The sequence below is a fragment of the Setaria viridis genome, chromosome 3, assembly GCF_005286985.2.
Source record: "Setaria viridis chromosome 3, Setaria_viridis_v4.0, whole genome shotgun sequence".
Taxonomy (NCBI): domain Eukaryota; kingdom Viridiplantae; phylum Streptophyta; class Magnoliopsida; order Poales; family Poaceae; genus Setaria; species Setaria viridis.
This window is the reverse complement of record NC_048265.2, coordinates 39,242,464-39,269,234: the sequence shown is the minus strand read 5'-3', so window position 1 is coordinate 39,269,234 and position 26,771 is coordinate 39,242,464. Positions and strand designations below refer to the sequence as shown.

General features: G+C 48.8%; 2 protein-coding genes across 2 annotated transcripts; both read right to left on the bottom strand.

Moving 5' to 3' along the window:
* Positions 1-12,733: 12,733 nt before the first annotated feature.
* Positions 12,734-13,447, bottom strand: LOC140222266 (uncharacterized). The gene has a single exon (XM_072292433.1). It carries the CDS (start codon positions 13,445-13,447, stop codon positions 12,734-12,736), a length of 714 nt encoding a protein of 237 aa, XP_072148534.1.
* Positions 13,448-23,680: 10,233 nt separating this feature from the next.
* On the bottom strand, positions 23,681-26,293 carry LOC117850595 (uncharacterized). Its single transcript, XM_072292319.1, has one exon. The coding sequence runs from the start codon at positions 26,267-26,269 to the stop codon at positions 23,726-23,728; it is 2,544 nt and encodes an 847-aa protein (XP_072148420.1). The 5' UTR covers positions 26,270-26,293; the 3' UTR covers positions 23,681-23,725.
* Positions 26,294-26,771: the final 478 nt, after the last annotated feature.

Sequence of the window (26,771 nt, the reverse complement as noted above, 5' to 3'; positions counted from 1 at the left end):
GCACATCTTTGATGCTGGCTGGAGCTACTTGCATGTTGGTGACAGAAGAGATCTTTTCTGGGTTGGCCTCAATGCCACGATGGCTAATGATGAACCTGAGTAGTTTCCCTGAGGGTACGCTGAAAATGCATTTTGTAGGGTTGAGCTTCCATCGAAAGCCTCACAGACTTGTGAAAGTTTCCTCCAAGTCTGCGATGAGATCCTCTGGGTTTCTTGTTTTGATGACTACATCATCCACATAGACTTCTAGGTTGCGGTGTAGTTGCTTCTCGAAGCACATCTGAATTGCGTGTTGCTATGTTGCGCCTACGTTCTTCAACCCGAAGGACATTGTGTTGTATCAGAAAGCTCCAAACGGGGTGATGAAGGCTGATGAAGGTGGTTTTGGCTTGGTCTTCTTCCTTGAGTGCTATCTGATGGTAACTCGAGTAGCAGTCGAGGAAACAGAGTAGCACGCAACCGGCTATGGAGTCGACGACTTGGTCAATCCTGGGTAACCCGAAGGGGTCTTTGGGGCAGTGCTTATTGAGGTCTGTGTAGTCGAAACACATCCTCCACTCATTGTTGTTTTTCTTATGAACGAGTACTGGGTTGGCTAGCCAGTCGGGGTGGAAAACTTGCTTGATGAAGCCTGCTCTGAGTAGTTTGGCTAGTTCTTTCTTGATAGCGTCTCTCTTGTCTTGAGCGAATCTTCGTAATCGTTGCCATTTAGGAGTAGCTTTGAGATCAACATTTAGTGAGTGCTCGATCAGTTCCTTGGGCACACCTAGCATATCGGCCGACTTCCAAGCGAAGATGTCTCGGTTAGCTCAAAGGAAACTGATGAGCACACTTTCCTATTGGGGATCTAGCCCTGTGCCAATCAAGGTTGTCTTGGATGAATCACCGGTCTCCAGGTCAATGGGCTTGAAGTCCTTGTCTGTTGTTGGCTTGAACTTGGCCACCCTCGACTTGTTCTCTAGAATATCGAGTTCTGCCGGGGTGAGTTTTTTTGAGGCTGTGAAGACTTGTTGCATGGGACCGGGTGCTTGAGAAGTCGCAGCAATTTCGACGGCTTCCTTGTCGCACTCATAGGATCACCTTAGGTCTCCATGTAGTGTGAGTTCTCCCTTTGGTCCTGGCATCTTGAGCAGTAGGTATACGTAGTGTGGTATAGCCATGAATTTAGCTAGAGCCGGCCTTCCAAGGATGGAGTAGTAAGAAGTCTCCAAGTCGGCGACCTCGAACTTAATGTACTTGGTGGGATAATGCTCCTTGGCACCGAAGGTGATAGGTAGGATGACTTGCCCTAATGGGATAACGACGTTGCTTGGAACAATTCCGTGGAAAGGTGAATCTATTGGTGTAAGCATATCAGTTATGTCGAGGCACATTTTCCTCAAGGTTTTCGCGAAGATGACGTTGAGTACACTGCCACCGTCGATGAGTACTTTTGTTTGTCTTGAGCCTGCGACAACTAGGTTGAGTACCAGGGGAAAGTGGTCTGGCTCTGAGAAGTTGGTCCATTGATCCTTTCTGCTGAAAGAAATTGGAACCTCGGACCACTTGAGTGGAGTGGGTGTTGGGATACGAGGTAGGCTACGCTAGCGTAAATCAAAATTTCTACTGCGTATAACTAGGAAGAACTGCCGTATAAGGATCACGGGATTACCACTCGACGCACTACTGGTGCGGAAGATGTAGATATGCGTCGATGCAGTGAAGACGATCACGTAGTCGTACGTAGTCGATCAACGTAGTCGTACGTAGTCGATCACGTCCAGCAGCTCCTCAGCAGCTCGTCCACGTGCACAGCAAGATCGCCTCCGGTGCCGCGGCTCGTCGGCGGCTCGTCGTGGCTCGTCGGCGGCTCGTCGATGGCTCGTCCAAGTGCTGCAGGCGCAACACCTCCAAGGTATCCACACGTGCAGGGAGGAAGCGTCGCAAGCCGGACTGCTAGATCCGCGAGTTGCAACAGGCGAGGGAGTGGGAGGCGCGGCAAGTGTGTTCAGCCAAAAGGTGTGAAACCCTAGGGCACCCCCACCCCTCAATTTATAGGGGTTCCTGATGGGCCTCTGGATCCGAGGCCCATTAGTACTCCTAAACCTAATCCAACTCGGATCAAATCCGAATTGGGCTTCCAGCCCCTTAAGTGTGCGACCCTTTGGGTTCGGATACGTATAGACATGGCCCGAGTACTCCTACTCGGCCCAATAGTCGGTAGCGGCCTCTAGCAAGACGTGCCAACTCCTATACGCACACGAAGATCATATCAGACGAACCATCACAACATAATATACATGCTATTCCCTTTGCCTCACGATATTTGGTCTAGCTTCAAGCCAACCGCTCTTTCTCGATCCTGTGATTCGGAATCCCTTTGTAGGTTAACTCTTAACCGTACGTAGCATGGCCATGCATTTTCAGATCCGATCACTCGAGGGGCCCAGAGATATCACTCTCAATCAGAGAGGGGCAAATCCCTTCTTGATTGACCATGTCTCATAGCATGCTTCTTGACAAACCCGAAAGCTACCTTTATAACTACCCTGTTACGGCGTAGCGTTTGATAGCCCCTAAGTAGGTCGATCCACATCTAGAATACATGCGACAATCTTAGGTCTAAGGACAAAGCGTATATGTTGTTTAAAGAGAGAACTACTTCTCGTGTTGGGTCAGTCCTAACACATGTCTCCACATGTGTCCACATTATTAGTTCAACATCTCCATGTCCATGACTTGTGAAACATAGTCATCAACTAATACATGTGCTAGTCTAATATTCATGTGTGTCCTCACATGAACTCCGACTAGGGACAACTTTAGAATAACCATACAAGTAAAGAGTTTCACATACAATTCACATAATTGCAAATCAATTCAAGTAGCCTTTAATGGATATTCAATGAACACAATATACAAATCATGGATACAAATGGAATATCATCATCTCTATGATTGCCTCTAGGGCATACCTCCAACAGTCTCCCACTTGCACTAGAGTCAATCTAGAAGGTACCTAATACCCATAGCTCTTACATGCGCATCATGCTTAGCCTGCGGGAGTGGTTTTGTCAACGGATCAGAAATGTTCAGATCCGTGTGTATTTTGCATATCTTGATCTCACCCCGGTTAACGAAGTCTCGAATGAGATGAAATCGCCGCATTACGTGTTTGTTCTTCTGGTGGTTCCTTGGCTCCTTTGCTTGCGCAATTGCCCCATTGTTATCACAGTAGAGATTCAATGGGCTGGACGCATTCGGGAACACACCAAGCTCAATCAGGAAATTCCTTATCCAAACACCTTCCTTCGCGGCTTCCGAAGCCGCGATGTACTCGGCTTCTGTCGTAGAATCGGCCACCGTCTCCTGCTTGGAACTCTTCCAACTAACAGCACCACCATTTAGCGTGAACACAAATCCTGATTGTGACTTTGAATCATCTCTGTCGGTTTGGAAACTAGCATCGGTGTAACCTGTTACAACGAGCTCCTCCTGACCTCCATAGACAAGGAACATATCTTTAGTCCTTCTCAAGTACTTAAGAATGTTTTTCACCGCTGTCCAGTGACTCTCACCTGGATTAGATTGGTGTCTGCTTGTCATACTTAGCGCATATGAAACATCTGGGCGAGTACTTATCATTGCATACATGATAGATCCAATAGCCGAGGCATATGGCACTCTACTCATGCGATCCCGCTCATCAGCAGTCGAAGGACACTGAGTCTTGCTGAGATGTATGCCATGTGACATAGGCAAGAACCCTTTCTTTGCCTCTTCCATGCTGAACCGCTTCAACACTTTGTCAATGTAAGTATCTTGGCTTAAACCTATAAGCCTTCTCGATCTATCTCTATAGATCTTAATACCCAGAATATATGCCGCTTCCCCTAAGTCCTTCATCGAAAAACTATTTTTCAGTGAAGTCTTTACGGACTCAAGCATAGGAATGTTATTTCCAATCAGTAATACGTCATCCACATATAAGATTAGAAATACTACAGAGCTCCCACTAACCTTCTTGTAAACACAAGACTCTTCTTCGTTTTTGGTGAAGTCAAACCCTTTGACCACTTCATCAAAACGAATGTTCCAACTCCTAGATGCTTGCTTCAATCCATAAATGGATCTCTGAAGCTTGCATACCTTTCCAGCATTTTTCGGATCGACAAAACCCTCGGGCTGTATCATATACACGTCCTCAGCTAGGTTTCCATTCAGGAAAGCTGTCTTGACATCCATCTGCCATATCTCATAATCGAAATATGCAGCTATAGCTAGAATAATCCGAATGGACTTAAGCATCACTACGGGCGAGAAGGTCTCGTCGTAGTCAACTCCTTGAACTTGTCGAAAACCTTTTGCGACAAGTCGTGCTTTGTAGATGTGAACATTTCCATCCATGTCCTTCTTCTTCTTATAGATCCACTTGCACTCTATGGCTTTAACACCATCAGGCGGGTCAACCAAGTTCCAAACTTGATTGTCTCCCATGGACTCTATTTCGGATTGCATGGCACTCTGCCATTTTTCGGAGTCTGGGTCCATCATTGCTTCTGCATATGTCGCAGGCTCATCATTGTCCAACAATAATATTTCTCGCATTTCGCGGAGCCTTGCTGACCTTCGTGGTTGTGGCGGTGCTTCTCTTGCCATGGGTATCTCAACTTGTTCTGCTACGTTAGCATCACTCATTGATTCTTGCCCGATTGGCTCATCTTGAACTTCTTCAAGATGCACTGTCTTTCCACTCTTTTCTCCTTTGAGAAACTCTTTCTCTAGGAAAACCCCGTTCCGAGCGACAAACACTTTGCCTTCTGATCGGTTGTAGAAATAATATCCCAAAGTTTCCTTTGGATATCCCACGAAAATGCACTTATCCGACTTGGGTGTGATCTTGTCCGACTGAAGTCGCTTGACAAACACTTCACATCCCCAAATCTTTAGAAAAGACAAACTAGGAACCTTTCCAGTCCACATCTCATATGGTGTCTTAACTACGGATTTAGATGGTACCCTATTTAGTGTGAAAGCTGCTGTTTCTAGAGCGTATCCCCAAAATGACAACGGTAGGTCCGACTGGCTCATCATTGATCGAACCATGTCTAACAAAGTTCGATTACGTCGCTCGGACACACCGTTTCTCTGAGGTGTTCCAGGCGGCGTAAGTTGTGGAACAATTCCGCAACTCTTTAGATGATTGCTAAACTCGTGGCTCAAATACTCGCCTCCACGATCAGATCGCAAGGCCTTAATTTTCTTGCCACGCTGATTTTCAACTTCATTCTGAAATTCCTTGAACTTTTCAAAGGTCTCAGACTTGTGCCTCATCAAGTAGACATAGCCATATCTACTAAAATCATCAGTGAAAGTTATGAAGTATTGGAATCCTCCTCTAGCCGTCGTGCTCATTGGTCCGCATACATCACTATGTACGAGTTCCAACAAGTCTACTGCTCTCTCAGGAAATCCTGTGAAAGGCGTCTTGGTCATCTTGCCTAGCAAGCAAGCCTCACATGTCTCGTATGATTCAAAATCAAACGAAGTTAGAAGTCCATCAGAATGGAGCTTCTTCATGCGGTTTTCACTTATATGACCCAAACGACAATGCCACAAGTAGGTAGGACTCAAATCATTAGGCCGAGGCCTTTTAGCACTTACATTACAGACAGGTGAACCATCAAGATTTAAAACAAATAATCCATTCACAATGGGTGCAAAAACCATAAACATATTATTCTTAGAGATCACACAACCATTGTTTTCACTCGCAAATGAATAACCATCCTTCATCAAACATGAAGGAGATAAAATGTTTCGACTTAAACTAGGAACAAAATAACAATTATTCAACTCCATAATAAATCCTGACGGGAGGTGGAGTTGCATCGTCCCGACGGTCAAAGCAGCAACTCTTGCATTATTGCCCACGCGGAAATCAACTTCTCCTCTTTCCACGCTTCTACTTCTTATCATTCCCTGCATCGAATTGCAAATATGAGCAACCGATCCGGTATCAAATACCCAAGAATTAATAACTGTATCAGCGAGAAATATGTTGTCTATAACATTAACAACAAGCGTACCTGAGGTAGAAGTACTCTTACTTCCGCCGTTCTTCAAGGAAGCTAGGTACTGCTTGCAGTTTCTCTTCCAGTGACCAAGTTCATGACAGTAAAAGCACTCTTTATCTGGAGCAGGTCCAGGTCCAGCTTTAACCTTGGGCGGTGGGTTTGGCTTGGACGTTCCAGCCTTGCCCTTCTTCTTCCAAGAATTGCCCTTCTTCTTAAAGCTGGGCTTGTTCTGTATCGCCATCACATGGCTGGTACTAGCGCTTTTCTTAATGTCAGCCTCTGCTGTCTTGAGCATACCACACAGCTCATTCAGACCCTTCTCCGTCCCATGCATATGGTAGTTCGAGATGAAGTTCCCATAGCTAGCCGGAAGAGATGAAAGAATGAAATCAGTGGCCAACTCTTGGCCCAGTGGGAAGCCTAGCTTCTCCAACCATTGAGTGTAACCAACCATCTTGATTACGTATGGTCCTACTGCTGCGCCTTCTGCTAGCTTGCTCTCAACAAAGGCCTTAGACACATTGAACCTTTCAGTCCTGGCCTGTGTTTGGAACATGTCTCTAAGCGCCACGATCATATCGTGCGCCTCATGGTTTGTTTCGAACTGCATCTGCAGCTCGGGTTCCATGCAAGCAAGCATAAGGCAGCTTACTTCAAGGTTAGCATCACATGCTTTCTTGTAAGCATTCTTAGCAGCAGCGGGTGCATCCTCAGCAGGTTCTTCTGGTAGTGGGTTGTCTAGAACATCTTCCTTTTTCTCAGCCCTGAGAACAATTCTCAGGTTGCGGATCCAATCCGAGTAGTTTGTTCCATTCAACTTGTCCTTCTCAAGGACCGAACGCAAAGCAAACAATGTGGTGGTGTTGCTAGGTGCCATTTAATCTACAACAAAAGTAATGCAAAATACACTAAGACAAACGTATCCATGATAGAGCAAATTACATTAAACTATTTTAACAGAATCTACTCCCACTAAAATCAATATCCCTCTATTGAAACTTAGTGATTCAGGATCCACAACTAACAAGTCCACTAGTGAGCTTTAGCATCACCGCTAGCAAACGAGGTAGATCGGTAAGCAACTTTTGCTAATCATATCACATATGACTCCTGTTGTTGGGTGACATCTCTATGTCTCGGCGCCCAACCTTTATGCCCCAAGGTCCTTAACCGTTAAGATGACCTCGTTAAGCAAACCAACCCTTATGCGTGTGAGTGTCCAACACAAACCCGTCTAGTCAAGTAAAACTAGTGGCACCCTAATTTCATAGACCCACCACTAATTGTACAAGACATGGGACGGTGCAAGTTTTAGTTGGGAGGGCATACTAACTTAAACTTTGTGAGGGATCGTTCTACTTCTAACATCACAGCATGCAGAAAGTAAAACATAAACAGAATAGCATTCACACAGTTGTGACACAGTATGGCCCGTTTTTCTTATGGTGATCTCCATCTCCATAGAACCTGTTCACCATGGTGATCTCCATCTCCATGTTCCATGTGCGCCATCCTCCTGGTGATGAGTCCTCCAAGAACTAGAGCATGCTATTACGCCTAATAGCTAGTAAAGAATCTAGTAATGAAGATTACATAGTTGCTTGGATCATCACAGATTGGTACGCAGACCATTAATTACAATAAAGTGACAACACATATGGCTCCTGCCGTGTTGCCGTACGCGCGACACGCAGGTCACGAATTAGTTACACACATGCATCACATACACAAGGGGGCCATACTGATCACAAGATATATACATACATCCTGCAAAAGAGAGTTAGGCGTCCTAACGTTCCAAACTTGGGAGGCCCGAAACTCCATCTTCCAAGCCGAATTTGGCAAATCTAATTTCGCCGAAAATGGCAAAGCCGTTGAAATTCACATGTAACTTTTTCTGTAGATCAATTTTCGTATAGAAATCGCCCCGATCCGAGATCGTACCGAAAAGTTACGGCTGATTTACCGAAGCATGCGCATACGGCAAAATCCCGACCCCGGCAGTAGATCACATCTACTATTTCACATCTAATGCGCCTGGCGTATGACCCTGGATCTCGATTTGACCAATCATATTGATCTTCCCTCACTGCAACTGGATTTACGTGTATCACTTAACTCCGATGGCGGAAACCGACCGGTAGGAGTATGTCGTTACACTACCATTGCAGCAAGGGCACGAAATCAGGACATAGATCAAACTGAGAACTCGCATATCTCCATATGCACACATCCCGAATCCAAAACTAAGCAGCTACGACTCTGATACCACTGTTGGGATACGAGGTAGGCTACGCTAGCGTAAATCAAAATTTCTACCGCGTATAACCAGGAAGAACTGCCGTATAAGGATCACGGGATTACCACTCGACGCACTACTGGTGCGGAAGATGTAGATATGCGTCGATGCAGTGAAGACGATCACGTAGTCGTACGTAGTCGATCAACGTAGTCGTACGTAGTCGATCACGTCCAGCAGCTCCTCAGCAGCTCGTCCACGTGCACAGCAAGATCGCCTCCGGTGCCGCGGCTCGTCGTCGGCTCGTCGTGGCTCGTTGATGGCTCGTCCAAGTGCTGCAGGCGCAACACCTCCAAGGTATCCACATGTGCAGGGAGGAAGCGTCGCAAGCCGGACTGCTAGATCCGCGAGTTGCAACAGGCGAGGGCGTGGGAGGCGCGGCAAGTGTGTTCAGCCAAAAGGTGTGAAACCCTAGGGCGCCCCCACCCCTCTATTTATAGGGGTTCCTGATGGGCCTCTGGATCCGAGGCCCATTAGTACTCCTAAACCTAATCCAACTCGGATCAAATCCGAATTGGGCTTCCAGCCCCTTAAGTGTGCGACCCTTTGGGTTCGGATACGTATAGACATGGCCCGAGTACTCCTACTCGGCCCAATAGTCGGTAGCGGCCTCTAGCAAGACGTGCCAACTCCTATACGCACACGAAGATCATATTAGACGAACCATCACAACATAATATACATGCTATTCCCTTTGCCTCACGATATTTGGTCTAGCTTCAAGCCGACCGCTCTTTCTCGATCCTGTGATTCGGAATCCCTTTGTAGGTTAACTCTTAACCGTACGTAGCATGGCCATGCATTTTCAGATCCGATCACTCGAGGGGCCCAGAGATATCACTCTCAATCAGAGAGGGGCAAATCCCTTCTTGATTGACCATGTCTCATAGCATGCTTCTTGACAAACCCGAAAGCTACCTTTATAACTACCCTGTTACGGCGTAGCGTTTGATAGCCCCTAAGTAGGTCGATCCACATCTAGAATACATGCGACAATCTCAGGTCTAAGGACAAAGCGTATATGTTGTTTAAAGAGAGAACTACTTCTCGTGTTGGGTCAGTCCTAACACATGTCTCCACATGTGTCCACATTATTAGTTCAACATCTCCATGTCCATGACTTGTGAAACATAGTCATCAACTAATACATGTGCTAGTCTAATATTCATGTGTGTCCTCACATGAACTCCGACTAGGGACAACTTTAGAATAACCATACAAGTAAAGAGTTTCACATACAATTCACATAATTGCAAATCAATTCAAGTAGCCTTTAATGGATATTCAATGAACACAATATACAAATCATGGATACAAATGGAATATCATCATCTCTATGATTGCCTCTAGGGCATACCTCCAACAGTGGGAGCTGCTGCCTCGATGGCCATGATCTCTCTGAGTACTAGCTTGTTGGACCGCTTCGAAGCGGTACTCGGGATTCCGTCGACGATGACATTGACAGTTTTTGATATGACTTGAAATTTGTCTTCGCCATCATCAGTTTCGTCCACCTTGCCTTTGCCTTTGTCTTTGGAGTTTACGGTCAAGTTTGTTTTTGTTGTTCTTGGAACGAGGAGCTTCGGGTAGTTCTTGCATTACTCTACGGAGGTTGTAGCAGTCTATTGCGGAGTGGTTACTGTGTGGATGCCATGGGCATTGCTTCTTGAGTAACTCGCTGTATGAGGGCTGTCGTTGTGATTGTTTGCCCCCTTTTTGCCTGAGTTGGTAAGTGTTGCAACCGTGTTGTTGGGTTTGCACTTGCGATTCTGGTGACCTGAGTAATTGTTTCGACTATCATTGTTGCGATTTCTGTCTTGGTTTTTTTTGTTACCTTGGCTGTTGTTGTTGCACCAACGATTGCGATCAAACCTCTCATGTTCTTTGTCCTCCTCGTCCGCCCATTGCTGTACCATGATCTTCAGGTCTTTGACAGTCGTAGGATGGCATCTGCCAAAATCTTAGTACGTGCGTCGGTCCTAGAGGCCATTTTGAAAACATTCAATCATGTCTCCCTCTGTGATGTCAACGATCATAGCCTTCTTCTCGAAGAAATGATGTAGGTAGTCGCGCAACGATTTGCCTTCCTGTTGTTTGACTTGGCTTAAGTCAACTTTGTTGCCTAGACGTTGCATTGATCCCATGTAGTTGTTGGTGAAAGCTATTTTCAATTCTTCCCAAGAGTCGATTGACTTGGGCTTGAGGGACTCGAGCAAAGTTAATGGCGTTGGTTCCATGCATATGGGAAAGTAGATGACCTTTGTGTCGTCATTTCCCCCGGCTGTTAGGATTGCTAACGCATAGCATCGGAGCCATTGGACCGGGTCTTGTTTGCCATTGTACTTGGTGATTCCCATTGGCTTGAATTTGTCGGGTAATTTGGTCTTCCTGACTCGTGTGGTGAATGCGAGGAAGTAGTCAGGATTGTTGGTTTCTGCCTCCCGTTCACGACGACGGTTCCTGATTATGTCTCGAGCATCGCCCTGAGGTCACTTATGTACGAATGTTCCCGATCGGTTTTGCGATGATGAGGACTTTGTGCGGAGTTGGTATGACTAGCTTCTCCCGCGTCTTTGTTTTGCTGTGGTGCTTCGGGCGCGCCAACACATCTTGGAGCGTCTCTGCTGCCGTCGCGCTGGCCAGAGTTGCGGTGTACAGATGGGATTGGTGATTCCTTGTCGAGCGGCTGGTAAGCATGTGCTGCGAGTTGTGCTATTAACTTGTTGCCTCTTCCTGCGAGTTGTACCGCGAGCTTATTGTCTCTGTCTTGAGGTATGAGGGTTGTTAAGAGATTGATCGAGGCGATTGCAGCAAGTGGGGTATTGTGCTCCCGTGCTTGTACTACATCGAATGCCCGTTCAAGATTGACAATAGGTATGCCTGCAGCCAGTAGTCGTCGGCGTTCTACTCGAGTAGCATTGCGATTTATTCTTTGAGGTCTTTGCTCGCTTGTTTCACCCTCTGGGGCGTTAGCTGAGAGATCGGTCGTCAGAAACTTCTTGACGTTGTGCTGCCCGTCGAGGGATTCTGTTGCTGGTCATGACTTCTTCATGTGGTGACATGACGACAAAGAGTTCCCTGTCCAGATAGTAGCTTCCTGAGCTTGAGGTTGAAATCTCTGTGGTACTACCTTCTCCGCAAACTGGAGTAAGTGGAGTGCCCTTTTGATATGGGAGGATATCCATGTGAGCAACTAGGCATGACTCGTAGTCTTGGATAAGGGAAGATGGCTTCATCCCTGGCCAATAGACAAATCTACCTTGAGATGTGGATGCGATTACCAAACCTTGTGCTGGGCCTGATAAAGAGTATTCTTGACTGGAGTCCGAGTTGTAGTCGCAGTCCTCAACTGACTCTAGTTCGGATTGGACTCGAGTAAGGAGTTCTTGGTGGACCGTGGCTATGTTTTGGAACCCAAATGGGAATCGACTTCGAGTTGAAGTCGACTTGCATGGTGACTTAGGTGCTAGCCAGCATGGGCTAGTCCGTGTCATAGTTGAGTTCAAGTCATAGTTGAACTCAATGTTGACGTCGAAATTTTGGATTTTCTCGATGGAATTTTCTGCTTCTTGATGAAGAGAGTTTTCATCGAGATGCTTCTTCTCCAGCTTCTCGATGATGCAGTGTTGGATGTTTCTAGTGCCGTCGGTGATGAAGAGCCAGGAGCTGAAGACGAAAGTTGCTCCCGCGTTGAAGGCGAACACAGGCTTGATGATGGTTGGTGCCATCGATCTCGCGCAGAGAAATTCGGCGACTTCCCCTACCTGGCGCGCTAGCTGTCAGTGTTTTATATCGGCAACCCACCTAGGGAGTACCTGAGGTGGTGATTTGTGCGGTGGGTGTCGACGAGAATCAAGGAGTCGATGGTGACACAGGGAACACGATTTAGATAGGTTTGGGCCTCTAGATCGCGTAATACCCTATGTCCTATGTGTGGATTGTATTGATGAGTTGTGTTACCTTCCCTAGAGGGGGTCCCTGCCTGCTCTTATATAGTTGGGGAGTAGGGTTACAGAGCGGATCGAGTGCAGGAGTCCTAGTCGAATACGTTACAGAGTCCTACTCTAACTCGGTAGAGTTGTTTCCATATGTCCCGACTAGTCTTCGGAGAGTCCATGAAGCCTACGCACCCTGTAGAGTAGTCTTGATGTCCTAATCACGTCTAAGTACGTCCCCTGGATGGGCCGTACAGGGCCTACTCGTGGGCTTGGGGATGTATGCGCGACATAGGGGAAAATAGAATATATAGCTTTGAAATCCTAAGGGTAGAAGCACCGTAGGTGCTCTATGTTCCATGGATTGGGGACACCTGAGCCGTCCGCCCATTGTAGTCGATAGGTGCCGGCTGGATGACTTCTTTGACGATAAAGGAGTCCTCCTAGGGGGCGGTCAGCTTATGCATGTCGTTGGTGGACTGGATCCGGCAAAGCACCAAATCACCAAAGTTGAAGGAGTGTTCTCTGACATTTCGATTGTGGTAGTGCCGTATCTGTTGTTCGTGGCGTGCATGCTGGATGAGAGCTGCCACTCGGTGCTCCTCGAGGCTGTCGATGTCAACCCTCCAACTTGTTTCTTCCTTGCCTTCCTCGTAGTACTGGATGCGTGGGGTGCCAAAGGCCACGTCAGATGGCAGGACAGCCTCTGAGCCATACACCATGAAGAAAGGAGTGTAGCCGGTAGCCCAGCTTTTCAAGGTCCGTAGGCCCCAGATGACATGGGGCAGCTCGCGTAGCCACTTGGTGGCATATTTGGACGCGTTGTCAAAGATGTGAGACTTGAGGGACTTGAGGACCATCCAGTTCGCACATTCGACCTGACCGTTGCAGCGCTGGTGCGCTACTGAGGAGTAGTACACATCGATGAGGTTGTCCTGGGAAAAGTCCCAGAACTCGGAGTTTGTGAACTGCTTGCCAAGGTCGGTGATGATCCTGTTTGGCACTCCAAAGCAGTGTGTGATTTCCTCCATGAACTGAGCGGCTTTAGCTGACTCGATGCTGGTGACAGCCTTGACCTCAATCCACTTGGTTAATTTGTCATCTGCCACGAAGATATGGGTGTAGCCACCCGGAGCGGTCTTGAAGGGTCCGACCATATCTAGCCACCAGCATGCAAAGAGTTAGGATGGTGTGCAAGGATTGGGTTGGTAGATGTTGCTACTTGGAGAAGAACTGACACCCTTTGCACCTTTGGACAAGCTCCTTTGCATCAACGAACCATTGTTGGCCAATAGAAGCCAGAGCGAAACGCCTTGCCGACCAAAGTGCCCGAGGCAGCGTGGTTCCTACATGTGCTCGAGTGGATCTCGTGAAGGAGGTCAATGCCCTCGCTGCATAGAATGCACTTCATCAAGATGCTCGGTGGTGCAGCCTTTCTGTAGAGCTCCTTACCGATGATGACATAGTTTGCACTGCGCCGAGCTAATTTCTCGTGTTCTATTTTGTCCTCTGGCGCCAACTGGTCGGTGATCAAGGCTATGAACGGAGCGCGCTAGTCTTCTTCTGCCTCAATCATCATGACGTCAGTGGGAGCCAGGTCAGCCGGAGCTAGGGTGCCAGAGCCGTCCTGGTCTTTGTCCAGAATCTTGATGGAATATTTTCGGAGATCTTGTACAAAAACGCTGACCGGGACTTGTGCACGCTTGGAGCCGAGCTTAGACAGGACGTTGGCAGTGACATTGTGTTCCCTAGGGACATGGTGGAACTCAAGACCATCGAAGTGGGTCTCGAGTTTGCAGATTTCCACGCAGTAAACATCCATGGTCTCCTTGGTGCAGTACCGGTTCTTGTTGACTTGCTGTAACGACCTAGATTTAAATCAGCCGAGCTTAACCTTAAGACAACTTCCCTAATCTGATTGACTCAGCTTTTATTGAGCTATACCGACTTAATCTGGTTTTCAGCCCAACCTAGCGCCTTAGGGTGGACTTATCCTTGGTAAGTTGAGCTGAATGTCCAAAAATTCCTTTATGGAAGTTGGAGCATGAAGTCCCTGTTTTAACTTTGTTCAGTGGGACACTGGCTGGTGTTCTACAACTCTTGTTAAGGGAGTCAAAGTGGTGTAGTTCAGAAATTGGGAGATCAAGAGGCTGGAAGATGGACCCAGAAAAGGATTCCGCGGATCTCTTGGGCCAAGCGTGCCAGAGAGCGCGTGCGCCCTGTCTCAGAGCCCCTCCGCCGCGTGGCGTAACCTCACCGACAAGCGCCGCCTCACCCAGTCGCTGGTTGCGACACGATGGAGCAGCGCGCCTCATTCCCAATCACGTGCCGAAGCGCCCTTCAGACCTCTTCCGCCCCGTCTTGTCTCGCCCGAGATCTCGCCCGAAGATTGGCCGCTGCCGCGCCAGTCCGTCTCGTCTCCCGCGCGCATCTCCTCACCAGGATCCCCGGACGCGCCCCAATGCCTTCCGGCTTTTCCCGTCGTCCCTCAGTCACGCTGCCCACACGTGCGCCCCACAACGATACCGCCATCACCAACCACCACATAAGCAATGACAACTCCTCTTCCCCCGCCTCGCTAGTAGCGTGCCACAGCAAAGCCGCTAGTCCCGCGCTTGCTAGCGTCGCCGCTTGCCCTGTTGCCTCGTCTGCAGCACCCTCGCTTGCAGTGCCTCTCTCTCCCTCCTGTTCGCCAATACCAAGTCACCGCAACCAATCTGGCGCTTGATGCAACCAGACCACGCGCTCGACCTCGCCAATCCTTCCGTCCGGCAAAACCGCACCTTCGTAGCACTGTCTTCAGTGCCCAATGCCGTAAGGCCCTGTCCCCGGAGGTCCGCTTCACCGGCCAATGGAGACGCCGACCAATCGCCGTCACGGCAGAGCACTCCATTCTCTTCAATCTTATCCTCGCACCGCTCGAACTCGTTCACTTCCGCGTAGCTATAAAAGGGGGTATCAAAGCCTCTTACTGGAGTTCCCTTTGCCACCACCGCCTTGCCGCCTTGCTTGCTTGTTCTGCTCCAGCGCACTCGCCACCGCACACTCCTCTCCTTCACATGCAAGTGCCACCACCTGATCTCTCTGTGGAGCTCCCCTTCCGCCCAACACCCCGCCAGCCGTTTCGCCTTCCCTCGCGCTGTGCTGAGAGTATGCTTGCTGCCCTCAAGAAGCGCCGCCGCCGCCCGAACCTTAAGCACCGTTCATCGTTTCGCTTGAGCTTGCTTCTTCCCGACCCTAAGTTTTTGTCGGAAGGACCAAAGGTGAGCTACCGACCCCTTTCCGTTTCGCCCGACCCCTTTCTGTTTCGCATGACCCCTTTCTGTTTCGCCTGACCCCTATCTATTTCGCCCGACCGTGTCCGCCTCGCCCGAGGGCTCGGCTGTGACTTTTCTTTGGACCAAGGGTATCTGTGTAAAATTTGAGGGACTTCTCTGTGTTAAGTCTGAGGACCCCAGTACAGTTATTCCTTAGGTCTAAGGGTCAGATCGTAAGTTTTTCCCGATCCGACTCTTTTATCTTGTTCTAAATCAACAGAAGCTTGGGAAATTCATCTTAATTTGAGAAAAAATCATAAAAGCGTGAAATCACTTGGGTGGGAATCCTCTTTCTGAGTAGGATCCAATAAAATGGGTTTCACACTTTTCCTATAGTTTTGCTACAGTTTCTAGGCTACATCTTGCAAGTGTTATTGAAATAATAGTCTAAGTGTTTGACCCCTGCATTGCATTCCGTGTAGAGCTAAACCTCGCCGACGGCACGTACGAGCTGCACCCGGTGCTAGAAGACGGAGCCGTAGCCGAGCTGCCGCCTGCAGGAGCTGAAGCCGAGAGCGCCGAAGATCAGTTTGCTTCCACCCCATTCGAAGGCAAGCCCTGGAGCATAACCCAATCTTTCTAGACTTGCGCATGCCTTCACTTGTATGTATGTGCATTTACATTATAGGAGTTGTTCGAAACAATAGATGCATGACTCAGTTCCCTTGATCTGAACACTAGTATGATGAGTTTGAGTAGTTGCAGTGCTTAACAGGACTCGGTAAAAGTCAAGTGATTCCCTGTCACTCGCGAGTTATAGGAGTTGATTGTTCTCCCTTGTTACAGCTATAAGGACGGTGGACGGGGCAGGGCCTTGTGAACTATTTTTGGTGGTCCGTGGATTGCCCCGTCTGTCTACATGAATTTGATTAAGGTCGGAAAGCATTGGTGTTCGTGATCAAGTGTTTGAAAGTACTAATCTCATACCTTGTATGGGATGGGGAAGCCTAGTACCTGATTGAACTAGGGCGTGGCTTATACCCCTATTGTCCATGGAATGTGGTTCCCATGGTGCATCATGTGGGTGCAAGTGCGGTCACAGTACGGCAAGAGGTCGGGGCTGTGGAACATTGCATGCCAAGGGAAGTTTAGACCAAACACGCGCCTGGGAATTGATGGGGATGGCCGACACAGGAAGCAACCCTCTATGGTGCACGGATGTTGTGAGATTAGGTCCGCCATGCATGGTTAAGAAAATCGAATCGATTCGTCTGCCTCTCACAGATTGAGACTGCTTGATCGCTATGCTACACTAAGTAAAGATGGAACATGACGATGAGATGAACCTTGATGCTTGTTCTTTAAATTGTTTGGAAACTATGTTTGTTTAGCATAAGTTGCTAATGTAGACTGGTTAATGAACACAGAACCTGAGCTAAAATATTGAAAGTAAGGACCTACTGTAGTCGCTTTTGGCAAAACAAACCCTTCAGCCAAAGAGTCTTGCATGTCTAGAAGTTGGTGGAGTAGTTTCCCATCGGTCGGTTAAGTCTTGTTGAGCTTAGCAGCTCAGCCTTGCTTATGGCACATCTTTCAGGTGATGTTGAAGCTCCTGAGTTTGCTGCTGTCGGCACTTGGCCTCCCCAGCTTCCTCCTGGGTGGATGGTCGAGTGGGATCCCTCCTCGGATGGCGAGGGTAGGGACCAGTGATGTCAGGATGGGCCTCATCTATGGCATCCGACCCCGGCGCTAGCTCCCACTGGTTTATCTTTTCCGCTGCTCATGAACTCTGTAAAACTTTGAGGAATTTCGAACTTGAGTTGAAAAATTTATGTAATTTATTAAGTTGGATGATCTATTGTATTCTCTAAAACCACTCACCTTCGTGTGAGCTCTACTAATCCGGTCCTGTAAAGTGGTTCTATCGGATGAAATCCGACGGACTGCCAAGTTAACTTGGTCAAAGCATAAGACCGCGTGTCAGGCGACTTATTGTGCTTTAGCTAAGCTAACCCGAGCGGTTCCGCCACACCTGCTCAATGACAACCTTGGAGTCACCGTACGCAAGGATGCGCTTGATCCCGAGGGAGCCGATGATGCAGAGGACGTGGATGAGAGCTTCGTACTCAGCGCAATTGTTGGTGGCCTTGTAGTAGATCTAGAGGACGTACTTGAGCTGCTCGCCTTTGGGGGATATGAAGAGGATCCCCGCGCCGGCTCCTTTGAGGTTTAGGGTGCTGTCAAAGTACATAGTCCATTGTTCTAGACTCTCCAGGGAGGGTGGCTTCTAGATCTATGTCCACTCGGCCATGTAGTCGGCCAAGATCTGCGACTTGATCGCATGATGCGGGCAGAAATCAAGGTCGAATTTGCCAAGCTCTACGGACCACTTGACAACTCGGCCGTTGACATCCATGTTGTGGAGGATTTTGCCAGTTGGATACGAGGAAACTACCCAGATCTTGTGCGCCTGGAAGTAGTGATGCAGCTTTCTAGACGAGATTACAACTATGTAGAGCAACTTCTAAACCTACGTGTAGCGAATCTTGGAGTCGCTGAGGACCTCACTGACGTAATACACCGGTCGTTGCACCATTTGTGCACGGTCAGGCTCCTCGCATTCCACAACTAGCACGGTGCTAACAACGTGTGTTGTTGCAGAGATGTAGAGGTGTAGCATTTCTTGGTCGGCTGGGGCTGCCATGACACGGGGGGGAGGGGAGGGGGCAGTAAGGAAAGCTTTGAGCTCTTGGAGTGCCTTGCTAGCCTCGGCATCCCACTCGAACTTGTCCGCCTTTTTGAGCAGCTTGAAGAAGGGTAGAACCTTTTCGTTGAGTTTGCTCATGCCGCCATCATGCCAGTAAGCTTCATGACGTCTTTCTTACTAGCCAATTTTGCCATGTTTCTGATTGTGTCAACCTTGATGGGGTTGGCTTCGATGCCGTGCTAGCTGACCATGAAGCCCAGGAGCTTTCCAGATGGGACACCGAAGATACATTTGCTTGGGTTAAGTTTCCAGCAGTAGAGCCGGAGGCTGTCAAAGGTCTCTGCGAGGTTGGCTATGAAGCTCTCCTCGTCCTTGATCTTGTTGACCACATCGTCGACGTAGGCCTCGACGTTCTTGTGTAGCTACTTCATGAGGTAACCCTGGATTGCCTTCTGGTAGGTGGCGCCGGTGTTTTTCAACCCAAAAGTCATGGTGTTGTAGTAGTAGATGCCGAAGGGAGTTGTGAATGCCGTCTTGTCTTGGTCGGTAGGATTGAGGGCGATCTAGTGATAGCCCGAGTAGTAGTCTAGGAAACACAGCAGGGTGCCCCCAGCCGTAGAGTCTACGACCTGGTCGATGCGTGGAAGAGGGAAGGGGTCCTTAGGGCAGTGCTTGTTGAGGTCGGTGTAATCGATACACATTCTTCATTCACCGGTTTTCTTTTTTACAAGGACTTGATTTGCTAACCACTCGAGGTGCTTACATTCACAGATGAATCTGGCAGCTAGGAGCTTATTAAGTTCTACCCTAATGGCCTCCTTGCGATCTTGGGAGAAGCAGTGAAACTTTTGCTTGACCGGTCTTGCTGTCTTGCTCAAGTCCAAGGAGTGCTCAGCTAGCTCCCGTGGGACACCGAGCATATCTGATGGCTTCCACGCAAATATGTCCGAGTTTTTCTGAAGGAAACTGGTGAGCGCGAGTTCCTATTTGGCAGAGAGGTCGGACCCTATGAGGGCTATCTTGGTCGGGTCTTCTAGGTCGAGGCATACCTTCTTGACCTTGGGGTCGGGTTGCAGCGCTATGGGCATCGGCTCCATCTCTGGGATCATGAGCTGGTCCTGGTCCACCTTCTAGGCCTCAACGAGCATGGTGGTGGCCTTGGTCGAGTAGTCTAGAGCTTCAACAAGCTGTACTTCCTCCGTGTCACATTTGTACGATGTCTCGACGTCGCTATTGATGGAGATGATACCATTTGGAGCCGGCATCTTGAGGACAAGGTAGGTGTGGTGCGGGATCGCCATAAACCTCGCCAGCATGGGCCTGCCAAAGATGGCATGGTAGGAAGTCTTGAAGTTGGCCACCTTGATGGTAAGGTGCTCTGTACGATAGTTGTTGGGCGTGCTAAAAGTGACTGGCAAAATGACTCAGCCGATAGGATAGGATCCTTTGCCGGGCACGATGCCGTAGAAGGGGTCTTCACAAGGCTGGAGCTGTTCGAACTTGAAGTCCATGAGCTTCAAGCTTTCTGTGAAGATGATGTTGAGCCCACTGCCACCGTCAATCAACACCTTGGGGAGGAGAGCTTGGTCTATGGTCGGGCAGACCACCAACGGGTAGGACCCGGGGTCTGGAATGTGTACCCAATGATATTCCCTGGAGAAAGTTATGGGCTACTCAGACCTGCGCAGATACTGGACTGGCCGTATGGAGACGAAGTGCACCTCTCGCTGGTGCAGCTTGTGCTTGCGGTTGCTGCAGAACGCCTTGGGGCCGCCCACGATGATGTTGACCTGATGGTCCAGTCACTGCAACTCCACGTTCTGGTCAGCGCTTGGGTTTGGCTGGTCACGACGCTCCTCCCTATGCTAATCATCGCGGTCATCATATTGGTGGTTGTCGCGGTCATCGCGGCGGCGGTCATCACGATCATCACGACGGTGGTCGCGTCATCGCAGTAGTGGTTGTCACAGCGACGGTCGCCGCGATCATCATGGTCATCGCGGTGGCAGTAGTAGCGACAATTGTCATCCCTGAGGTAGTCGTTGCGGCGAGGTCGCTTGTACTTCTTCGGGGCACTGAGCTCTTTCTTAAGGACTGTGCAGTCTTGAAGATTGTGACATGTGTCCTTATGGAAGGGGCACGAAGCGTTGAGGGTATCATCAAACTCTTTTCGGAGGATGGTAGTCAGCTTGGTGGGGTCAGCTTCCACAGTGAGGACCTCGAGGGCCCTTTTTCAAAGTTGGGAGAACTCCAGTCGTGCTTGGTGTTCATCATGGGTCGGCGGATCGTTGTTGTTGTTCTGGTGATGCTTGCCATCCTGGAACTGCACTTGTGCCGCCTCCTCTATGTCAGCCTGGGTGTTGACAACCTGCATCATCTGCTCGACCCATCTTGGGGGCAGCCTCATATAGTTGCAGAACGTATTATAGTTTAACGAGCCAGAGCGAAAGTACCAGATGATGTCGCGGTCCTCAACACTGGCCAGCTTGTTGCGGTTCTCGAAGAAGTGGTTGACATAGTCTCGGAGAGATTCGTTTTATCGCTGGCGGACTTGCCCAAGGTTCTCCGTGTTACCAGGTCGATTGTAGGTAGCCTGGTAGTTCTGAGTGAAAGCCCTAACGAGCTGATCCAGGAGTTGATGCTGCTCAGCAGGAGCTTCTCTAGCCATAGGAGAGGCGTAGGACCCATCACCACCGGGAAGTAAGCGGCCATCTAATGGTAGGTACCGTTGGCAGCTTTCACCATGGTACTGTATGTCTTGAGCCATATGGTGGGGTCAAAGCAGCCATCGTACTTTTGTTGATAGCCGGCTTGAACAAGGCTGGGCACTCAACGGCCCTAAGGTAGGGAGTGAAGGCGGCAAAACCGTCGATTGCCGTGTCGTCATTGTCCTCGAGGTTGTACACGATGGGTGGTGCCTTGGGACGTCCACCATTGTTGCACCTAGGCGGGATATAGGCATCCTTAGGGGCACCGTAGATGCGGTCGTAGTCGACACGGCGATGCATCTCATCTTCTTGCCGTTGGCGGTCCTCCCATTCCGCGACGTGGTCGTGTCCAAGAGCACCATTGTCGTGGTCATACTCGGCGTGGCGGTGGAGCTCGGCCTCTTCCCGCTTGTGGTGACGGTTGTTGAGGTCGGCGTGGAGGTCACGGCGGTCATGTAGCTCTTCATGAAGATCACATTGCTGACCTTGTCTGCCTTGGTCCTCACCATCGCCTCTCCTACCACGGTCCTCGTTATCGCCTCTTCTGCCACGGCAGCAGTTGTTGTGGTTGTCGAGTTGACGGTTGCCGTTGGCGGGTGGGTCGGCAGTCTACTCCACCTCTTCTTCAGGGACGGGCTCCAGCCGACCTCCCGTATGGTTGCTGTGGTCACCTCAGTGGTGGCCGGATCTGCTATGCCCGGATCGGCTTTGAGAGTGTTGGGTACAGGTGGACCAGGAATATGCAGATCGGCTGTGGGCCTGCTCCTCGATCTAGGAGTTGGCGACGCGGATACGTGCCCGGATCCACCGGAGTGGCTCCGAATCTGGAAGGTTTTCTAGATCGGCGAAAGCAGCCCCCAGGTTGGTCTAGGGTGTGGTGAAGATGTTGTGGCCGGTCTCCTCGAGGTCGGCTTGTAGATTGTTGGCACGCGCAGGGCGCCTGCGTTTGCTCCGAGCACCGTCCTGGTCGGCGTTGTTGCCATCATTGCGCGGTGGTCGACGTTGGTCGCCTACTGCCTCCATGTTAGCAGCAGGTTGTTGCTGGGCGTTAGCTTGCTCCTATTGGCACCGTACTGCACGCTCCTGGTTCTTGGCGTTGCAGCCTGCTTCCTGAGAAGAGGTTTTGCCATGCCTAGGCGGATCGTCAGCAGAGACCACGAAAGCTTCACGATGTGGCGTGGAGGAGTTGCTCTCGTCGTTGTTTCCATAGGGTTTGGAGTCAGGACGATGCGGGGGACCTGGAACTCGCCATAGTCCGGAAACTGGGCGGGTGCGGGTGGGTCTCCAGATTGGATCTAAAGGGACTGCACAAGTTTCGTGAAAAAACACAGCAGTTGAGTTCGTCTGACCAAAGGGGGCAAGGGAAGGACCCTACGCGCGACCTTGTTGTGTGTAGAACCACCTCAGAGAGATCTATGCACTCAGTAATTGTGTTGCTGATGCGATCTAGCCTCGCGATCGGGTCGGAGAGCGTGGGTGGGTGGATTGCTGCAAGAATGTTCGGAAGCCTCTCGAAGAGAGAGAGAGAGAGAGAGAGAGAGAGAGAGAGAGAGAGAGAGAGAGAGATCGTCAATCTCCTGGGCAAGTGGCATGATGATCCTCGGGTGAAGACCTTGCTCCGTCGAAATAGACCTGACGAATGCTGAGTTGGCGGCGGACACCGAATCGGTCGAGGAGGCGGTGGAGTCAGAGTCCACCGGCATGCTCCCGAAGCGGAGCTGGATCGGGTTGGCGAGGAAGTCCTTCATGCTCTCAGGAAAGATGACGCTGGGGCGAGATGCCATCAAGCTCGCTGGGGAGGATCTCACAATCACCCCTACCTGGCGCACCAACTGTTGGATTTAATAGCCCGACAGTCCACCAGGGGATTACCCAAGTGGTTGATTTGTAGGCAGGGAGGATTGCGAGACCCAAAATTCGAAGGTGATCACGAGAACATGAGAGTTTAGACAGGTTCGGACCTCCGGAGAGTAATACCCCACGTCCTGTATTTTAGTGGATTGTATTGCTGATATTGTTCGCGGAGAGTTGACGTTGGATTGGATGCCCTCGGGAGGCGCCCTTGGCCACCTTATATAGGCTGACGACCTAGGGTTATAAGTCGGTTTGAATCTAATCTAGTCGATTGTTACATTGAAGATAATCTGAGTCGGATTACAATACGTATCCCACAATATCCGGGCCGATTTGAATCGTCCGACCTCCTTAACTTGTAGTCCAAGTATCTTCATGTCCTTGGCCTGCACGTTCTGGTCAGACGGGCCCACTTATCAGGATCGGCCAATATCCTGATCGGTGGGGACCCATGGGGTACCTATATTCCTCACTGGGTGATTTCTAAGTTGTTTTTGTAATCACCGACAATCTGGAACTGAAAAAATGTGACCTAACGAAGGGGTCTCTGTTGAAATCTAGAAATTTTCAATGGAGGCGGTAGTAATGATATTTGAGAAAAATTTAATAGATCTGCAAATTGAAGATCGAATAAACAACAGAAAACACTCAGTGTGGAGAAATTGTCATGAGGCACTCAATGTTTAGAGTAAATCATATGTACGAGTCCAAGTTATACCACTTAGCAAATTTGACATGCACATAGCTGACTTTGATAGTATTGAAATGCAACTTTTAGAATTGCAATTACACATATTTAATTCAATAGGAAGGATACAGTGACACAGGTAGGATAAAAGAAACTAAGGTATAGATGCTTAGAATTTAGAATACTAGTTACATTCCCTGTGGATAATGCCACAACTGGAGCTAATAACAGTTCTGTATCCTTTGCATAATCTTGTTCAGCACATGATCAATGAAGCTTAGAACAGCAATCCCCCAGGAATCAGAGAAAATTAGTGCTCCAAACCACAACCAGAATCCTAGAGCAAACCCCACAAGTGTGGAGTAGTAAATTCCTCGATCTTCATCCATATCCGCTGCTGATCCAGAACTTCTATTTAAGCACGTTATATTCAAAGGGAGTCCGCAAAGCCCAGCGTTATTGCTGTAAATTGATGGATCGTTTAATGTGTTGAGCTGGCCACCTGTGGGTATCGGACCTGACAGCTGATTGTTGGAGAGATTGAGAGAGCTGAGAAATGTCAAGCTGGAGAGGCTATCTGGTATATGGCCTGAAAGTTCATTGCAGGATAAGTCCAGGGACTCTAGGGCCTTCAGATTGCCAATATCATTTGGGATGCCAGCAGATAGATTGTTTCTCGACAGATTTAGCAACTGGAGGCCCTTTAGGTTTGTCAACTCCGTAGGTATCTCGCCCGACAAAAGATTGCTCGATAAATCAATACCCGTCATTTGAGCAATTGCCTTCTCGAATGTATAATATTTCCCCTTCCAAAATAGATTAATTCTGTCAGAATATGGGGTCAGAGATCGATTTGAGTATGTAAGCAAAATGTGTGTTGATCCCAAGTAGGACCCGTTGTTCTGCTGTATCATCGATGCGAAGTTAGCAAAATGCCTTGGTATAGAGCCATTCAACTGGTTGTTGGCTAAATCAAGTAGCTGCAGTTGAGAGTGATGTGATAATTGCCAGGGTATGCATCCCTGTAACATATTTGAGCGGAGCTGGAGAACCTTAAGGGAAGGCATTTTTTGTGATACCCATGAAGGAACTTCCCCATTGAATTTGTTGTTGCCGAGATCTAAAATTGTTAAATTACTGCAGTAACTTAAGGAAGAAGGAAAGCCTCCAGTGAAGTTGTTGTTTGCCAAGTGCAGTGATGTCAGTGAACAGTTAGGGCTTGTTAGGGTTGGGAATTTGCCAGAGAAGGCATTTCTCGACAAATCTACAAAGTCCAATAGTTGAAGTTTCATCAAGCAACTGGGGAGCTCCCCATACAGCTGGTTGTTTGAAAGGTCCAAGAACTCCAGAAAAAGTAATTGACAGAACTCTGGTGGAATCATTCCTGTAAATTGATTTCTTGATGCGTCAAGTCCACGCAGGATGGGGTATTTTCCAATCACATGTGAGATGTCACCCGAGAAATTGTTTTGACCTACCCAAGCATAAGTTAAATTTGGGCATGCTGGAAGCAAGCCTGACAAACTGTTATTGTTCACCACTAGTTGTTCTAACCGAAAGTTGTTGCATAGTGTGGGAGGTAATTCTCCAGAGAAGTCATTGTTGGACAAGTCTACAATAACAAGTGGCTGCCCCTGGCCAAGATCCTTTGGTACAGGGCCAGTCAATCTATTGAAGCCCACCAAGAGATACATAAGCCTATGCAGCAGACAGATGGTTGCAGGCAACTCACCCTCCAGTTGATTGTTCCAGAGTTCGAGGCGTGCCAATGCCGCCATACCGCTGATACATGGTGGTATTGTTCCACTGAGGTTGATTCCTGCAGCATTGAGCCAGTACAAGTTTGAAAGATTGCAGATCTCAACAGGGATTGGTCCACTGAGTGGGTTGTTTTGGAGGTCAAGTACTAGCAATGCTGCAAGTGTACCAAGCTCCCAGGGGATAATACCGGTGAAATTGTTATTTGAGAGTTCCAGGTATCGCAGCTGCCGTAGTGTTGCGAGTGTTGGTGGTATTGGCCCAGAGAACCTGTTTGATCTCACTTTGAGGTATGTTAGATTTGGAGCTGTCTTTGGAATCAACTCCAGTATCGGCCCAGATAATTTGTTCCACGACAGGTCAAGGAATGTCAGGTTGGGGCACTCCAAGATGAACTCTGGAAAGCTGCCATTAACGCCTATGTTGTACATGGAAAAGAACTGCAGGGTGGGCATTGGGGAGAACTCTGGTTTGTCAAAGTTGTTGTCAGAAATCTCAAGGCGAACGATCTTGGGGAGCTTGCTGAGTTTGTAGGGTAGGGCACCTGTGAGGTTGTTGTTGTTGAGCCGGAGGTCGATGAGGTTTGAGAGGCTCCCAAGCTCTGGTGGTACGAACTTTTTGAAGCTGTTGAAGCCGAGGTCAAGATAGACCAGCGCCTGCAGCGAAGAGATGCTAGCAGGGATGTCTCCATGGAGGCCATTGCTACTGAGGTTGAGCTCGGTGAGTTGCGGAAATGCAGTGAAGTTTAAGGTGTCAAGCCGACCCTTGATGCCGGCTCCAGGAAGACGAAGTCCAATGATGTGGGTGGTGGTGTTGCTGCACAGGATGCCGAACCATAAGCACATAGTGTGGTTTGGTGACCAAGAAGACAAGTTCCTGGTGCTGCTACCATCCAAAGTGGACTTCCACTGGAGAAGAGCAACCGCCGCTTGTTCGCTGTCGCTTGCGTGGGCCGTACATATGAGGAAGAAGATGAGAATGCAGAGGAGATTTCTAGGTAGCTCCATTGTCGTGCCAGTGGCTGTTCTTGGGAATAAGGATCGCCAAATGCAATTTATACTGGCCAGAGATAGCTAGTCAAGCAACAGGTCTTCTTGCTGTTAGATTCTATTCCTAGCTTTCAGATCTAATTGATGGAGAGACTGAAGACTCGGGTGGTTGTCGTCGGGTACACGCTCACAAGTTTGTGCAGATATCTTTGTCTAGAAGTCAAGGAAATTAGTGAACCTCGTAATATGAATGGTTTGTTGGCAAATTTTCTGAAAAGAATCAATTCTGTCAACTAAGCTTTAACATTTATTTGGATTTCTGAATGTAGTAAAAACTCAGAATTCATCCATCTGATCTGATGTTTGCAATTCTTCATTACGAAATTTCTTGGAAGAATGCTGCCAAGAGTGTCTTCACAGTGAATCCTTACTCACGTTTGTGCAGCTTGGTCTGATTTTAATTGTTTGCCACTATAAGACTTCTTTTTGGCAGATGCATATATCTTACTATTACTAATTG

Excerpts from the sequence above, each read along its gene's own strand:
- LOC140222266 (XM_072292433.1), bottom strand. The coding sequence starts at position 13,447 with ATGGTCGGACCCTTCAAGACCGCTCCGGGTGGCTACACCCATATCTTC.
- LOC117850595 (XM_072292319.1), bottom strand. The coding sequence starts at position 26,269 with ATGGAGCTACCTAGAAATCTCCTCTGCATTCTCATCTTCTTCCTCATA.